This window comes from Ovis aries, chromosome 3, assembly GCF_016772045.2.
Source record: "Ovis aries strain OAR_USU_Benz2616 breed Rambouillet chromosome 3, ARS-UI_Ramb_v3.0, whole genome shotgun sequence".
Taxonomy (NCBI): domain Eukaryota; kingdom Metazoa; phylum Chordata; class Mammalia; order Artiodactyla; family Bovidae; genus Ovis; species Ovis aries.
In genome coordinates, this window is record NC_056056.1 from 93,389,540 (window position 1) to 93,407,803 (window position 18,264).

Here is an 18,264-nt window from a genome sequence, read left to right on the forward strand (position 1 = left end):
TTCAGAACACAGCACAGCCGAGAGGGATGACGGGGTCTGGAGAGGCTGGGCAGTGCATTTTTCTATCAGTAGGCTGTGCAGAGTGGGGGTTGGGGGGGGGCCAAGGCTCACAGGCCTTTATTCCAGCTTACTGGGCTCCATACACACTTGGAGCTGGCCCCCAGGCCCCCAGGCCCATCCTTTCCTCATTTGTACTGAATCCTGCCTGCCACTAAAGGTTGGTACCCACCAAGTGTGCAGCATCCCTCTTATGCAGAAGGCTGGGTGCCCTAAGTTTTGTGTCTCAGTGTTGATCTCAGGATGGGTTGAGTCTCCTCAAGGGTCTGCATCCTCCCAGGTCTGATCCCCCTGAAGAACACCATGTCTCCTCTGTCCTCCGTGAAATGAATGAAGGAAGAGTGGCCCATAAGGGTTTTTCCATCTCTATCAGCCTCAGCCGGTCCCTCTTCCCGCCTCCCTCCACCCACTCAGAGGACGCTCTGCCTTTCTTGACCCCACATCCGGCTCCTTAGGCTTAGGGACGGGCATACTGCCTCCAGTCTTTCCTCCTGGAGGAATAGGGGCCTGTGAAGCCGCCCAGCCCCTCGGAAGGGCTGACCGCAGGGCCTATGCAGGGCTGGGAGGCGGGGGTATTTTATGACCCAGAAAAGACGTTAAAGGGAGGAAATAACAAGCAGTCCAAGGAGCAGGCCATGGAGGTGCCTGTTCCCCGGGCTGGCAGGGGTGGCGTCACCGCTTCCTCCTCCGTTTCCTCCCATTGTTCCGCCCCGCTTCCGGGAATTCTCCCGGGCGGAGAGCTGCGCGGGCGGGAGGGAGGGAGGCAGAGGAGCCTGGGCTGCTCTGTGCTAGCGAGCCGCTGCGCTCCGGCTGCAGCTCCCAGGTTGCACCGCCAGGCCTGCCATCCCTCCACTCCCTGAATGTGGGGACCAAATTTGTCAACCAGAAAATAGTGCACGAAGCTGCAGATAAGAAAATAGTTTATTTGGGATTTTAAGAACTGCATTTCAGGGGGCTTCCCTGGTGGCTCAGTGGTAAAGAATCTGCCTGCCAATGCAGGGACACAGGGCTGGATCCCTGATCTGGGAAGATCCCACATGCCTGTGGTCACAACTACTGAGCCTGTGCTTTAGAGCCTGGGAACCACAACTCCTGAAGCCCATGTCCTGCACCCTTGGGCCGGTGCCCCACACCCAGGGAGTAGCCCGGCTCAGGGCAACTAGACAAAACCTGAGCCGCAATGAAGACCCAGCATTGCCAAAAATAAACAAACATTAAAATAATGTAATATGGGAAACACAAATTCAGGTACCTGTGAAAGTACTGGGAGAAAGAAGGGCTTATAAAGACAAAAAGCCTGGAGGTTGTTCAAAGTTGCCTAGAGAGAATTGTGATTGACTTTGACAATATTTGTGCTTTAAGTATTACAAGTTATTTCAGGGTAGGGGTCTGATAGATGGGTAGACTCTCGCTGAGTTATTTTAGGGTAAAGGTCCCATAAATATCTTGGCTTCTGGCAGGTGTTCTGGATGACTTCATCAGGTCAAAAGGTCAGATTAAATCCAGGCCAAGCCATATATGAATCACACTTCATTAGGGACCTCCCAGCTCCACCTTATAGAGCTCTTAGCGGTACCGACTCTATTTCACAGGTTCTAGGGCAGGGTCCTCCATCGACCATCAGCAAGTTCCTCCTTTCTGCTGCCCTAGGTTTTCAGGGTCACATGTTACCCAGATACTGGGTTCGCCTCTTAGTGGGTATCGAGCTGAAAGACACAACCGAGTCAAAGATAGGGAGAAGGAAGGATTTAGTTCTTGCAGCAAGTAAGGAGAACATAGCCAACGTTTCCCAAAGCAGTGTCTCCCCAAACAGCAGAATTGGGGAAGTTTAAGCTAAGGGTATTCATGAAAGGGTTTGGGCAGTAGACAGAGTCCAGGTTTTAGTTGATTGAAGGACTGAGGGTCAGAGAAGGTCAACATGGTTATCCCTTATTTTCTAGCTGACCCAGTTGTTGCTGTTATTTAATCTCTATGTTGTGTCTGACTCTTTTGCAACCCCATGGACTGTAGCCCGCCAGGCTCCTCTGTCCACGAAATTTCTCAGGCAAGAATACTGGAGTGGATTGCCATTTCCTTCTCCAGGGGATCTTTCTGATGCAGAGATCGAACTTGTGTCTCCTGCTTGGCAGGTGAATTCTTTACCATGAGCACCCAGGAGTGGTATTTAAACTCTACAAAACAGCTCAAGAATGTGCATTTAGCTAGTCTTTACCATTGAAATAGAACTGGGAGTCTTTACAACTGATTTATTTTTGTTATTATTACTTTCACCTGGTAAGCTTGTCCTTGTGTTTTCTTAAGATCATTATTATTGAGACTTGTTCAAAGACAAGTTCTGTGGCCAGGCTTAGATCATCAAATGACTTAAGCCCCAAATGGCTTCTGTTGTGTCAAGAAAGCCAGTCCTCGTTCTCTTTCTCCCAGGGACCCTGTCTGCTTTCAGCATGGATTCCTGGTTCCCTACACTTACTCTCTGGTGTTCTTGACATCGCTCTGGTTGTGAGAACACTTCAGTCAACACACCGGAGACAGGGGCCTTCCCCTTGCTGACTCTGGAGTGGAGATACTCCAGGAGGCCTGCCTTAGTGAGCGATGGCACAAGCCTGCTCTGCTCTGCTCTGCAAAGGAGTATAACACAAACTGTTGAGGAAGGAGGACCGCTTCCAGGGCCCAGTAGTGGGCTCTTGTCTAACACTTGGAAATGAACTGTCCCAGGAGACACATGCTGACGAAGCAGGAGATTTTACTGGGAAGGGCTCCTGGGTGGAGAGCAGCAGGGTGAGGGAGCCCAGGGGAACTGCTCTGCTACATGGCTCGCACTCCTGGGCTTTCCCCGGTTGGCTCTGGCTGATCTGTCTGACTAGGGTCCTTCCTGATGGTGACGTTTGCATCATTCAGCCAAGGTGGAGTCCATGGGAAGGATTCTGGGAGGTTGAAAGGATATATGGACTGGCATCTCCCCTCTTTTGACTTTTCTCTAGTCTTCTGGTTGGTGGTGTTCCTTACCAGGACCTCCTGTTTTGTAAGCTAGCTTGTGCCAAGTGGTTACTGTCAGGCCTGGCCAGGGTAAGTTGGTTTCAGTCAGTGGTTCCCCCAACAAAACCAGTCTGAGTTCTAGAAAATGTGATTCCTAGCATCCTGAGTGGTTTTAGAACTCTGGAATGAGTATTAGCAAACACCTCTCTCTTCAGCTCTGTTGAAAGACACAACTGAACCAAGTAAATCTGAAGATCTAATTGGTTCTATTCAATAACTCATGAATCGACTGGGCTTCCCTGGTGGCTCAGATGGTAAAGAGTCCGCCTGCAATGCAGGAGACCTGGCTTTCATCCCTGGGTTGGGAAGATCCCCTGGAGAAGGGAATGGCTACCCACTCCAGTATTCTCGTGTGGAGAATTCCATGGACAGAGGAGCCTGGGAGGTCATGGGGTCACAAAGAGCCGGACAGGACTGAGGGTCCAATACTTTCACTTTCACAACGACTCATGAATTTAGAGCAACTGGAAAGGTGCTCCAAGGGGTTGTACAAAATGGAAAGTTTTATAGGCAGAAGGTGGGTGAGGCAAGAAGATATTAACAAAAGAAAATAAAGGGTTATTTTTAAGCCAGGACATCAACTTTTTGGAAGTTGAGAAGGGATCGGCAAGGGTTTATCATGCTGATTACCTCATCTTCCACTGGCTGGGGTAGGGGTGGGGTGGAGAGGGCCCACTTGACAGAGGTCCACTTTGGTGCTTGACCAGAATATTCCAGACTGGCCTATTAAGGTTACGTTTCTGGGAAAAGTTGAAACTGCAATTAGACCCATAATTAAATCTAGGTTTGGTACTATGGGCTTTAGCATGAGTGACACCATTTTGGGCTTGTGGTTTTCTTTTTTACAGCATCTTCTGTAAAGAAATGTTAGAAAAATTGGTCTTGGGTAAATATCAGGCTGGGCTTTCCCGGTGGCTCAGTGGTAAAGAATCCACCTGCAATGCAGGAGCCGCATGAGTTGTGGGTTTGATCCTTGAGTTGGGAGGATCCCCTGCGGGAGGGCATGGCAACCCACTCCAGTGTTCTTGCCTGGAGAATCCCATGGACAGAGGAGACTGGCGGGCTGCAGTCCATAGGTTCACAAAGGGTCAGACACAGCTGAAGCTGTTTAGCATGTACACGAGCATGTATGTGCCAGGGTTATTGCCTTGCTAACAAAGAAACTTGCAAGCAGCTAAGAGTCTGCTGGTTCCAAGAGGGATGGAGATAAAGGAATTTCATTGCCAAGAAACTTACACAGCTAGTTTTTAAGTTTATTTTTATCACGACGAAACAGACATAACAAAACTTACCACTTAACCGCTTTGATGTCCAGTGGTGGTAAGCGCATTCACAATTTGTGCAGCCATCGCCATTATCCATCTCCAGACCTTTTCATCTTCCTCAGACTGAAACTCTGTACCCCCTAAATAGTGACTGCCTCTTCCCTCATCCCCCGCCCCACATAACAGCTGGTCTGCTTTCTGTCCCTATGAATTGAACCCCTCTAGGTCACCATACAATATTTGTCTTTTTGTGTCTGTCTTAGTTCACTTGGCACACTATCTCCAAGGTTCATCCATGTTGTAGCAAGGGTCAGAATTTTCCTCCTCCTTAAGACTCAGTAATATTCCATTGTGTGGCTTTACCACATTTGATTCATCTATGCATCTGTTGTTACACACTTGGGTTGCTTCCACCTTGTGGCAATTGTGAATACCGCTGTTATGAACTTGGGTGTACAAGTATCTCTTTGAGTGCCTGATTTAAATTCTTTCGGGTGTTTACTCAGGCGCGGAATTGCTACATCATATGGTAATTCTATGTTTTAATTTTTTGAGGTGTTTTCCATAGTTGCTGCATTGTTTTCGATTCCAACCGATGTTTCAATTTCTCACCACAAGGGTTTCAGTTTCTCAACATCCTTGCCAACATTTGTTGTTTTCTATTTCTTTTTTTTTTTTTTTAACTCTTTATTTTCTATTGAACTGCAGCCGATTAACAATGTTGTGGTGGTTTCAGGTGGACAGCAAAGGGACTCAGCCAAACAGGCACCTGTCTCCCTTCTCTGTTTCTTGATAGTAGTGGTGAATGTGAAGTGCTGCGTCATTGTGAACAGCCAGTTTGAACAATTAGTTAATTAGGTCAAGATGGAAGTTTTATTTCATGAGTCATAAAAATTCATCTTCAAATCAGTTGTTGTAGACACCAGAAAAATGGAGGTCCCAGATAACAGGTGTGCTACTTACCCATCAGGAAAAAAATTGTGAAGCAAATGATGAAAGTACATCTGTGACTGGTCGCTCACGTCCTGACAGTAAGGTGCAGGAATCATGGCCAAGTTCGGTGCAGACACGGCCGCAGTTCTGACTGACGGAGGCCACTTGCTGCTCTGATTTCCTTACTGCTGCAGAACACCCTTTGCTCACTTTTTGGCTTAGAGACACAACCTTTTCCCTTGGCCCCCTTTGAAGGGTCCCTTCACTGGTCATCAAAGGACGACCTTCTCTTTCCTAAGAGACCCTCCATTTATGGGCCCTCTCCCCTTGGCCTCGCAAGTGTGGGTGATAGTCCTTGGCCTCTTTGGGAGTGGGGCCGACTTCCCTCTCTCCCTGTCCGTGGAGATAAGGAGGGTCTGTGTGTTTGCCCTTCACCCTCCTTAGTGGCCCAGCTCAGGGACACTAGGTGGAAGGTCTGTGTAGTGGCAGGTCAGGAGAGCTGCGGAGGGAGGGGCTGCTCTGGTGGACTGTTTAGGTCTGGTGGGTAGGGCAGCCCAGGCACGTGGGGTGGTGAGGTTGGGCCTCTAGGGAGGGGCAGAAGGGGTCAAAGTTGACCTTGGGGGAAAGGAAAGCATCTCTTATTCTTCTGGTGCCCAGAGAGGGGCCTGGCCTTCCAGGCCTGGTGATGGGGTAACCGCGGCAGACTGCCAGGGAAGTCCTGAGGGCTTCTAGGTGTTCTAGGCAGATCAGCCTGTCCATGGGTTGTCTGAGAGGTGGCAGTGGTGAAGGGTGTTTGGGAGAAGAACTGGGGTGCATTTGGCTGCTTTTTGACTTTCTACTCTTCTCTCTTCTCAGGTTCCTGGGGGAAGCCAACATCCCCCTCCGGGAAGTCCTTGCCACCCCCAGCCTGTCTGCCAGCTTCAATGCCCCCCTGCTGGACACCAAGAAGCAGCCCACAGGGGTAAGTGTCCACTGGCCTCTGTATTCAGCTGGTTTCTGTCAGAGGCCTTGCTCTCTGACCCCAGTCATGTGTCAAGGTCCAGCCCCCAGCACCCAGGCCTAGCTCACCCTGATTGAAGCTCTGGGTGCCCAGGAGGGGCCCAAGGGTGGCTAGGATAGGAGGGGCAGAAGAGGGAGCTGGGCCCCACCAGCAGGGCTCCAGCCAGCCTTGCCTCATACCAGTCTGCCCCGGGTCACCTCCTGGGGTTGGTGTTTCACTGGAAACCTGGTGCCTTCCGAAGCTTCCTGGCGGCCTTGCTTACAGCGCCCCAATCTTCCTGGTAGCCCTTCCTTACCGTCCAGGCCCTTCTCCGGGTCTGGAATAGCTGAGTCATCTGGGTCACAGATCACAGTGGGAGGGAGGTAGACATCCCCCTCCCCTGCCCGCCGGGACCTGTCCGACCCCCTTCCTGTCCTCCACTGCTCTTCCTGTTCCTCCCCTAGCCTTTCAAGTGTTCTCCTAGCCCTCCCAGACAATTCCCAGCCCTCGTCCCCAGCCTTCCGATATTTTTAGTGAGCTAAATATACCCTGCGGGGTCCTTTCTTCGTGGTCAGTAGAATTCCTGACCTTTCCTCTGGGTCAGCCCCACCTCCCAGGATGCACTGGGGAGTCAATCGATTTGGAAATACTTCCTCTCAGTGGGGTCCTGGGGAGTCTCTCAGAGTGTGGCCACCTTGCCGGGTGGAGTGTGTGTGTGTGTGTGTGTGAGGCTGGGGGCTCTTGGCTGGCTTGGTGAGTCAGGAAGTGGCTGGTCTGGGCAGAGCTCTAGAGAGTGGAGCACTGCTTGGAACTGGGAGCTGGAGGAAGAGAGTGAGTGACTGAAGTCACGTGGTGAATCGGCGTCCAGATGGGGACATGAATCAGGGGGTGTGTCTCCCGACTCTCAGCGGTTGAAGGGACTTGAGTGGACTCTGGGGTCACTGCCCTTCTGATGCTGGAGTTTTCCCCAACCGTGTCTCAGGCTCCTCAAGGCTGGGATTCTTCTCTGATGGGGAAATGTCTCTTAGAGAATCCATCCCTTTCTCAACAGTGCTCACTGGTAGAACATTCTGGTCCGTGCAGGGTGTATCGCCTGCTGAATCCCTTTTGTCCTCCCTCAGAGCTCTTCAGGAAGAGCTCTAGGGCTTCTGAGACTTCTGAGCTGCCCCTTCCAGGGGTCCTGAAGATGGCCAGGGCAGGCTCCGGAGACGCAGAGCACTGATGGAGGAGTCAAGGAGGGCATCGAGGCAGCAGGGGACACAGGTGCTTGGAGTCAGGGGATCTGCCTGGTGCTTTTCCCCTGCTCTCAGGGATGGGGGTTGCCCACTTTGCCATGTGTCAGGCCCCCAATGCCTCCAACCAGAGTCTTTCGCTTCCTGACTGAGCTGCTCAAACCTCTCTTCTCTCACACCCTCTATGCATCTGTGACATTGGTGTTTCCTGCCAGCCTGCCTGCCCCTGCTCCCCTCCAAGCTCCAAGGCCCCCCAGCCCCTGAGACACCGACCATGAGGCTGAGCCTGGCTGTGACTCCCCGGCTGCCTCACCTCTCCTCCTCTCGCTGTGGTCTGGCACTCTGTCTGCACTTCCTAAGCAGCAGCAAGGAGCTGACTGCCTTCTCTTCCCTGGGCTGGGACTCCTGGCTGTCTGCGGAGCTTGCCACTCTGTCCCAGACCATGTCTCCAAGAAGGGGTGTGAGAGCCAGAAGGTGACGGGTGGGAGTGGAACACAGGGTCCAGGAGGTGGGGTAAATTAGGTTCCTGGACCCACCTCCAATGTGTGGGTGTGTGGAGGCTTCTCCATGCTGGTGCAATGCCCAGGGACCAGCTGGGTAGCAATGATTCAACTCAGTTCTGATGCCATCTACCTGGCTATAGCAGCAGATCCCGTGGGTTAAGGGCTCAGGCCTGCCCCCGCCGCCTTTCAGATACTAGTGGGCAAGTCCAGGCTGTTATCTGTGCTTCTAACCAACTGGCTATAGATCAGAGGTTCCCAGGACCTCCTCCTCAGGTTCAGGGACTTTGCCAGAGTGGCTTACAGAACTCAGGGAAACATTTTACTTGCTAGATTATGGGTTTATTATAAAAGGATATATCTAAGGAATAGCCAGACAGAAGAGACACCCAGGGCAAGGTCTGGGGAAGAGCACAAAGCTTCATGCTCTCTCCAGGAGCACCATGCTCCCCAGTGTCCACCCAGAAGCTCCCTGAATCACATCCTTTCGGGGTTTCATCGCATAGGCATGATTGATTAAATCACTGGCCATCAGTGATTGATTCAACCTCCAGCCCCTCTCTCATCCTTGGAGGTTAGGGGCAGGACTGAAGTTACAACCCTCCAGTCACAGGTTTGGTCCTCCTGGCAATCAGCTCCATCCTCAGATGAGGTCCAGAAGTCACCGTATTAACATAACAAGAGATAACTGTTGTTACTTTCAACAGTTAGGAAATTCCAAGAGTTTGGGGAACTGTAAGCCAGGCAGTGTGGACAAAGACCAACTATATATGAAAAATATACTTTGGTCGTCTCAATGACCCAATATGTGTCTTATAAATCACAGTATAAACTGGGACCTCCTTCCCTTCAGCCCAGGAGGTGGCTCTGGCCTGTGGAGAAGGTCTGGGACCAACCTCTAGCCCCTGTGATAGAGCTGAGTTCCACGGCAGCCCCAGGCAGGTCCCGACACCCCCTGAACTGGGACTCCCCACCCTGGGCCACAGAGCAGGGAATGTGGTCAGAGGGACGGAGAGCCCCGTCAGCAGCTGTGGATTCTCACTGGTCATTTTCTGAGGTCGATTTCTGGGCTGAGTCTGGCAGGCAGAGCTTGCCAGACATCCCCAGTTAGCTGTGGCTCAGATGATCTCAGAGGGCCAGAGGAAGCTGCTGATGGTGTGAGGGGAGATTGTGATGCTGACTGTGGGATCTTTAGGAAACCAGCAGGACTGAGGAAGAGGAGGAGGGGCCTGCAGTGGGCTGGCCTGTGGGCTCCACCTGCCTGTCATTCTCACCCAAGTCCCTTCAGATGTGGCACACTGGGCTGCGTGCCATGAGAAGATGCCAACTTTATTCAGACGCCTCTAGCCAGAAGTGGAGAACACGGCCCTTATCTTGGGGGAGTCTCCAGGCCCACGAGGGCACTGGACACACATGAAGGAAAGCAACAAATGTGTTTTGAGAGCAGCTTACTGATGAGGGTGTGCCGGGGTCCAGCCCCGGTGGATCCAGGATGATTCGAAGGTGGGGACGGAGTCGGCGTCTTTGGAAAAATACATATTTAATCACAGATAGAGAGAGATTAGAAATGGATAGTGTAGTAGGAAGATTAGTGGAGAAAAGGAGGCTGAATAACTTGGACTACTTGGAATAGCATCCATGCTCCAGATGGGAATTCAGCCAGAAAAACGGGAGCAAGAAAGAAGCGACATGGGGGAATCAGTCTTTCCGGAAACTGATCCCATTTCTTTATTTTTGGGTTTGCTTATATACCTTTTGTTACACATAGGGATGAATACAGAGTCACGTGGGGGTCAGCAGTCCTGACCTTTATCAAAATCAGGTGCTTCACATAAATGTATTAAAAAAAGGTCTTAGGGATATTACATCATCTTCTGGCCATGAGTGAGACCTGCTGACATTTTATGATCCTTTCTTTCTGATAACCAAAAAACTTATTTTTTCCATGGGTGTTTTTTCTTAAACCAGGCACCACCCTCCAAATAAAGTTGCATTCCTATAAGGTGAGGGTGTAGTGAGTTACAATCAAGAAAGGAATTTATTCAACCCAAGGTTAACATGATTAGTCTTAAAGGTTAATACTTATTTCTTCTATATGCTTAAAGGTTAATACTTATTTCTTCCTATATGCTAGTTATATTCATTATAAGGGTAGGGAACATGGAGATTTAGCAGCAAACATCAACCCAACAAATGAAAATCCTTTCACCAATGCTCCCCTTTAGTCTTAAGATATGATAAAGTTACATTTTTACATAGCAAGGACACAGTGATTTATAACAAAGTACAGTGATCTATTACAAAAGAGAAAATCCATTAACTCAAAAAGTCTAGTATTGCTAACATCAAAAACTACCATATTTCCTTTGCTATATTCCAAATACATTGATTAATATATTCCCAGGTGCCTAAGGATATGGAGGCCTGGCGGCAATCATTGACTCAACAAGAAGAAAAAGCCCTATGCTAATTAAGACTCTCAAAATACTCCAAAACTCTCTGTGCTGTTTATGGTTGAGAGGTAGCAAACAATCATGTGCCTAGTGGCGGCAGTAAGGATAATCCTGTCACACAAGCTAGTCTGTCAGCAGAGAGGTTTGACCTGAGACATCCTTGTCCCACCCAGAGCAGGGAATTAGCAGCAATTATTGACACAACAAATGAAGAGACCCTTCACCAATATAATTCCTAACCAACTATACTAATAATTTTAACTCCCCAAAATAATTTGCCTTTAGTAAGTCTAAAACATCTCGTGCCTCTCAGGTTGGGAGGCTGCAAGCAATCACATGTGGCCGGACAAACCTATACAGGTGGGCTAGATAACCTTCAGAGGAGTCCGTAAGCTGAAACACTCTTGTCACGCCCAAGAATTTTTATTGCCTTGGAGCTGCACGTTTACTCCTTCTCAGAGAGAAATGGCTATGGGGGAGAGCCCCCCGTAAAGTCAGAGGTGTAGGTGAGAGCATAAAACAGACTCTGGTTTTGGGGTTAGATGCTCGGGAACAGGGGGTTTCCTGAGGCTTGATCACGCCTTTGCGTATGCCAAGCCTCCTTCCTCATGACCTTTGCCATGGGCGGAATTCCTCACGCTGGCCCCCGGCAAGGGTGTGGATGGTACACCATGAAAACCATGTCAGTAGCTCCTCAGCCTTACAAGCTAGAGTCTGATCAGAAAGGGAAACCCGCTGGGTGAGAAGAGCGTGTGAAACCCAGTGGCGGGGTGGGCCGGGGAGCCAGGTGGGCCCTCTGTGTTGGGGCAGGCACTGAGGTGCTTTGGTGAATCCCTGAGTATCCTTCAAGTGACTGACGATGCCGCCGGCCACCCCTGCCTCAGCTCAGGACCGCATCTTACCTTCCTGCCAGCTTCTGGGTGTTGTCTGAGGGAGAGGTGAGTGTGGTCCAGGCGTGTGAAGTGTGTTGGGAGCGGTGGGGGTGGGAGGGTCCAGGGTTGGTCTTCCTAAGCTCAGGGCTGGAGAGCTGTGGCCCAGGAAGCAGGCGGTGAGCAGTGGGGCTGAACATGGCAGGGTAGGCGAAGGGCCCGGGAGCTGGGGCCTGTGACCTGTAGGAGGATCTGATGGGGTTGTCTGTCTTTTTGCCTTTCCCGGTGTCCTGGTTTCCTGGACCCTCTTAGCCTGTGGGCCAGACAGGACCGTCCAGAATTCTGTGGCGGTGTTGACTGAGCCCCAGATGGCAGACGTGGGCGACTGAGGTCACCTGCTCCAGGGCAGCATGCTCTGATGGACACGTGACTGAGTGATAATGGCCTTGGGACAGGATGCATGTGTGCTGGTGCTGGGGCTGAGGAGCTGAGGGGCAGGGCTGTCCCATGGAGTGCCTTGATATGGAGGGCCTTAAAGAGGGTCCTACTGGGGGCTGTGGGCCAGGGTCACTGTCTAGGAGAGCATGGGGCTCACATATATCCCACAGAAAGAGAACCTCAGCTCTGGTTATGTCTGGAGAAGGGGACAGGCTATGAGATATGATGTCCCAGTGAGGGTGGGAGGTTCTGACCCTGAGTGAGGCCCACAGACAGGCCCCGTTTCCTTTAACTCTCAATAGAGCTAGAGAGCTCCAGAATTAACCAGCCCTGGGCGTGAAGCAGTGGACCCTGAAGCTTGCCCCCTGCTGCGAGATCTATTCTAGATCCTGGGCTCTAGATCCTTGGAAGCTGCCGGGAGTGTTCCTGTTGCTCCTTGATGGGCATGTAAAAGATGGAACTGGCTTTGTGCCCGAAGTCTCTTCACATGCCTGGAACCACTGGCATGTTGCTAAGTCTTCAGGAGGTTGGTGGGGGGCCCTCAGTGTGGAGATCTGATGCTCAGGAAACTCCAGGAGAGGAGGGGTTACTTGGATGGTCTTGGGATTCAGAGGCCACTGCTAATGGCACCCAGTCCACAGCATGGAGCAGTTGGAGCAGCTATACTCACACGGCTCCACTTCTGCGCAGAGATGATGTACTGGAAGCCCCCAGGTGGTGAAGGATGGTGGCTGGGCAAGGTGAGCTCTGAGGAACAGGAAGTGGTGTTCTTCAAAGGAATCTGGTCCTAGGGTCAGAAGCCCGCAGCCACCACATGTTAGGGGGGTTTCATTCATCTCTGCTAAATGAGATTCCTGTGGTTATAGCAGAAGCAAATTTCTCGGATTTTCAGAACCTTCTATTTTAAAATAATTTAAGATTCAGCAAAAAGCTGCAGGAGTGGTTGAAAGAATATTTTGTTCTAAGCCATTTGATTCCTTCTCCTGACTCCTCATCCTGAATTTAGTGTGTATTTTCTCTGATTAAGGGCTTTCTCCTGCATAACCACAATGAAACCTTCAAAATGAGGAGATTAATGTTGATGTGACCCTACCACAGATTCTCATTCATGTTTTATCAGTTTTATCGACAGTGCCCTTTATAACAAAAGGATCCAATTAAGGATCATTTGTTGTGTTAGTCATTCCGTCTCTTTTAGTCTACGTCCCCCTGGGAGAATTCCGCGTCTGACCTTTATAACCTTGTCACCTCGAGACTTTGGGGAATCCAGGCCAGCTGTCCTGTAGGATGTCCCCCTGTTCATATTTGCGTGCTCTTTTCTCGTGACTGGGCTTCCTTGACAGCTCAGTTGGTAAAGAATCCGCCTGCAATGCAGGATTCCCAGTTCGATTCCTGGGTCAGGAAGATCTGCTAGAGAAGGGATAGGCTACCCATTCCAGTATTCTTGGACTTGCCTTGTGGCTCAGCTGGTAAAGAATCTGCCTGCAATTAGATTTAGGGTGTTTATCTTTGGCAGGAACGGAATACCGCAATGCCGTGCTGACCCCATCATGTCCTAGACTGGCAGGACTTTTATTTGTTTCATTTCTGTGTGATTACTCTGGATCATTTGATCACCTGGCATTTGCTGGGTTTCTTCGCCAATCATGCATCCATTCTCCTTTCTAATAAGTAAGGATTTGGGGACGGGGGAAGGTGCTTTGTGACTCTAAATACTTTGTTCTGTATCTAATGTTTATCCAGCAGGTTTAACACTCACTGTTATTTCTTGGTTGGATTGTTGCTTTGATGCTTGCTAAATCAATTATTAATTTTTTTCTGCATTAATCATCTGGCATTCCACTATAAGGAAAAGTGTCCTCCTGTTGTATTTATTAATTTATTTCTATATGGATTCATATATTCCTGTTTTATTCAGTGGTTTAGTCTGTTACCATCATCATTGACTTTCATGTTTAAATTGTCCCAGATTTAACCTGTGGAAACCCTTGATAGCAAAACATGTCGAAAGGGTTCTGTGTCCTTTTGGCATGTTTCTATAGTTCTTTGAATATTTCCTTGTTTTCCGGCACAAAAAAGATGTTCCTGGGTCATCTACCTTCTCTGGCCTAACCCTGGAATTCGTTACTGCTCCGAAGAGCCCAGATTGCCTTTGGATGAAGGGAAGAAAAACACAGCTTCCCAGGCCCACCCCAGACCTGGATTGGAGTCTCAGGGAGATGGGCGTGGCTGTGGGCGGGTCTGGTTATCTGGGGCCGCCTGAGCGGCTGTTCTTTGTGTCGCTAGAGCTTGGGGTTGGGGGCGCGCTGGCAGCTCAAGTGGCGACACCTGGTGGTGATTCAGGAACCTGCACGGCCGTTAGGACAATGCCTTGGATCTGGGACTTAAGGGTCTTATTGCCTTGCAGGGCCTCTTACTAGGTCTCCTGGGATGGCGAACTGGGTCCAGCCTCCTTCCTCAGTGTTCTGAGCACCCTTCCTCACCCACCACACACACCCCTGCCCTGCCCTTCCTTAGCCTGGCTGCCCAAGTCCAGGCCCTCACCTGAAGGGTTCAAGCTCCAGAGCTGGATACTCCCAGGACTGTGAGCTCCTTCCAGCTCAGGACCAAGGTTTGCTCCAAGGGTTTCCAGACATCCCTAACATTACTCAGCAGAGATGGCTGTCTAGTGAATTACACTGAGTTGCTCAGAAGATATTATGTATCATTAACAGTTATGTTTATAAAGGGTTTATCAAAATTTGGGGAAATGCTTATTGTCTCATATGAAGTAAAAGAAAAATATTCGATGTACAGCAGAGCTGAACATTATTCATTAAAAAAGATTGGAGAGAATTATATCAAAATGTGAATAATGGTGGGATTATGCAATTTATTTTCTTTTACATTCTGAAACTTTCATGCTTTGGAGTTGTTCTTACTCTGATGGATTAAAAGGCTGCCCCAGGAGGCCTGCTGAACCAGGGAAGGCTTGGTCAGGCCTCCATTGGCGTGGGAGCAGCAAGGCTGGAGAACCTGGCGTGGCTGTACCTTTTATTCAGGCCCTTTGAAGGGTGTTGGTCTCCTGGTGGGCTCGGATGGGATGGGGGCACAAGGCAGCCTCCCCTGTCCGTGTGAATGGCCTGATGGGTCATCCCCCCCTCGCTGGTCAAAGCCAGAGCATCTGGGGGTTGCTTCTGGGAAGAAAGAGGGCCTCATCCTTTCAGTGCTATCTGGGGCCTAAGCAGAGAGAGGCTGAGCTGTCTGTGGAGAAACAGGGGAGGACCCTTGACTGAGCAGAGTGGCCAACGGGGCATTTTTTTTCTGAAGACCGGTGTAAGCTGAGAGTTGAAAAATCCTGCAGGTGAAGTTCAACCGCTGATTCATTTATAGAAGCTTGCTAGGCATTCAATTCACTAATTTAATCCTCATTTGACCCTATGCCGAAAGTGCTATTGCCATCACTACCCCCATTTTACAGATGAGGAAACTGAGGCCCAGAGATATTTCAGATCTTGCCAAAGTCACCCAGCTTCTGAGTGGTGGAACTTGATTCCAGATTCAGTGCTCCTAACCATGTGACTATGTTGATGGGCTCCTGGGGATGGCTTTGCTGTGCCTCTTGCAAACCAGACTCCATTCCTGGTTTGGAGGAAAGGAACAGGGATACAGGAACAGGAAGCGTGCTGGAGGGCGGTGGTCGGAGGCCAACATTAACCCGCTGCCCTCTCACCCCTGTCTGTTCCAGGCCTCGCTGGTCCTGCAGGTGTCCTACACGCCGCTGCCTGGAGCCATGCCCACCTTCCCACCATTAACACCTCTGGAACCCTCCCCGACTCTACCTGACATGGATATGGTGGCTGGTGAGGAGCCCACCCTCACCCTGGCAGGGCTGGGGGAATAAGCCTAGTGGTGGCACCCGAGCCTGGGAAGGGGGTGCCTTTCTAGATTGGGGGCTGCCCAGGCCTGGCGAAGAGAGGCCATGGGTGGGTGGGGAGTCTGTAGAACTGACTTCCATTTTACAAAGTAAAGGGGCAGGAGGCATGCCCCCTAGGGGCCACTAGGGTTACTATGATGATGTCTTCCCAGTGCCAGCGGTTCAAGGAAGGTGTTGTGTGGGCGCTGGGTACCCGGCCCTCTGCAGCTCCAGAGAGGTGGGAATTTTAGAGGGCAGGCCTGTGCTGGGGAGGAGGTCTATCCTAGGAGATGCCTGAGCCCCACCCACTGCCCAGCACTCTGCAGGTCTTTAGCAATGACATGTGACAAGAGTTGGACTTTCCCTGAGAACCCTGAGCTGAAGTCAGGGGATGAGTTCCTGTCTTGCCTTGACACCAGTAGCTGTGTGGCTTCGGGCCAGTCACTCCCCCTCTGGGCCTACGGTTGCCCTTTACTTACCTCTCCTGGCCCTGTGAAGTGAGGACCAGATAAGGTGGCTGGCTTGTTAGTGGTGGCTGGGGGGGCGGGGGGGGGCGGGGGCGTGACAGTTCAGCCTGCTGGAGTGAACAGGAAGCACACAGATGGGCCAGGTGGGGTCTTGCCCCTGGGAAAGATTCCAGCATTTCTCCCTTGGTGAAGGGAGCCCATCCCAGGTGTGCCCTGAGCCCGTCCTGGGGGCCATGTGGGGCTCCTGGTCGGGGAGGCAGAGCGGGGCCCCTCTTGTTGGCCTTGGCACTGTCTGAGCTCAGAGGTGGGCTGATCCCTCTGGACTGGGGTTGAGGGAAGAAGAAGGGGGTGCTCCTGGTGACCGAGAGTAGAGAGAGCGAGGGTCCCAAGTGTTCTGGGACCACTTTGAGGTGGATCTGACAAAGTTAGGCTCTGGCCTGAAGGTGGCGACCAGCACCTGTTCCAAGCTTTGTGTCAGGTGGGGGCAGGCGGGGAGGGCAGGGCTGGTGGGGGTGGGGGCCCTGGGTTGGCTTCCCTCACCAGCTCCCTCCCCTCCTGGGGCTGTGCCCTGCCCATGTGCCAGGTGGGGGCCAGAGCCAGGCCGAGACCTGGTCCCTGCTCAGTGACAGCACCGTGGACACGAGACACTCTGGAAGGAAGTGGCTGGCCCCCACGGGTGAGACGTGGGCTGGGCTGAGCCGGCCCTCCTGCCCGTAACCAGCCCACTTGCTGCCGCCATCAGCTCCCCAGAGCGGGGCGAGGCAGCCAGGAGGGCTCCTCCTGCAGGTCCTGGCGGGAGGGCTGGGGCCATTCTCTCTCCTCCTGCCTGCTAACCAGACTGACCACCCTCAAGTTTCAGCTGTTAGAAGCTCTTCTTCTCCTTCATCCATCCTGGCTGACCGCTGGGGAAAGAGAGGGGCAGGGGAGGTGGGTGCTGGGCCTTCGGGTCTGCCGTCAGCTGAGACCCAGGGGCCAGAGGCACCCAGCCTCATTACGACCCTCTCCTCCAGACACAGGAGGAGAGGAGGACACTGAGGACCAGGGGCTCACAGGAGACGAGGCCGAGCCATTCCTGGACCAGAGCGGGGCTCCGGGCCCGGGGGCCCCCAGCACCCCGAAGAAACCACCTTCGCATCCTCCCCCCTACCACCCCGGGGGGAGAAGGAAGAGAAGCGCGCCTGCACCCAGAAAGCTGCTGTCGGACAAGCCGCAGGACTTCCAGGTGACCTCGGCCTCCTCCTTCAGCCAGAGGCGGCCTCTGCGGCCAGTGTAAGACCTGTCTGTGCGGGAGGTGCTAAGATGGGAGTCTGGTTCCCCTGGGTCCTGGGCAAACGCTCGATGGGGAGGCCATGTCTTGGGGTCTCTAGAGAAAACCTCTCCCCAGCCCCTGGTTTTACTCTTTAAAAAAGTGAGGGCGGGGGTCGGTAATTGCAGAGCGCCAGCATCACCACAGTTGCTACCTGTTTTCCCAGCCAGACGGCCCCTAACGTGCTCTGGCTCCTCCGTCCGCTGGGACTTCCCAGGCAAGAATGCTGGCTGGGAATACTTGTTCAAAGTGACGGACAGCATGTTTGTCACCTGGGGCATGACAACATGACCCACTGACTCAATCTGCATTTGAACAAGATCCCCAAATCTAAGAAGCTCTGCCTGTTTTTTTCCTTTATCCATTCCCCCTGTTAATCATCATGATTTTTGTGAAGGTCATGTGCAGTTTGAATTTGTTCAAGCTTGTCACAGAATAAAACTATGAAAATTAACCCTTTGACTTATTTTTATCCAAAAACTCTATCTCACTTAATTTGGGTCCTTTTTGGTTCTTTTTCTTTTCTACAGAATTTTCCATTTTGATGTAATTTGCATTTAGTGATATTTAACTTCAGAACTACTTTAAAAATTAAAAACAGGAAACTTCGATATTTATTTATTAAATGCAATGAATTATAAAAATATATTTCAATTCCAAATTGTGGTAATTTCAGAAAAGTTTTAGTTATAACCCACAATGTTTGCCTGCTTCCCTGATGACTCAGACAGTGAAGAATCTGCCTGCAATGCAGGAGACCCTGATTTGATCCCTGGGTCAGGAAGATACCTTGGAGAAGGAAATGGCAGCCCACTTCACTATTCTTGCCTGAAA

The 18,264-nt window shown here is 51.2% G+C and overlaps 1 protein-coding gene across 22 annotated transcripts in view; it reads left to right on the forward strand.

Annotated features, from left to right (window-relative positions):
* Positions 1-18,264, forward strand: part of DYSF (dysferlin) — a 225,552-nt gene that overhangs the window by 45,252 nt on the left and 162,036 nt on the right. For 12 of the 22 annotated variants that reach the window (XM_042246330.1, XM_060412345.1, XM_004006065.5 and 9 more), the window contains exons 4-7: positions 6,147-6,252; positions 15,490-15,604; positions 16,708-16,800; positions 17,135-17,346. In XM_042246330.1, the coding sequence (XP_042102264.1) occupies positions 6,147-6,252; positions 15,490-15,604; positions 16,708-16,800; positions 17,135-17,346 (526 nt within the window). The remainder of the gene's footprint in view (positions 1-6,146; positions 6,253-15,489; positions 15,605-16,707; positions 16,801-17,134; positions 17,347-18,264) is intronic. The other 10 variants (XM_012173627.4, XM_004006061.5, XM_004006058.5 and 7 more) reach the window with 1 other exon arrangement.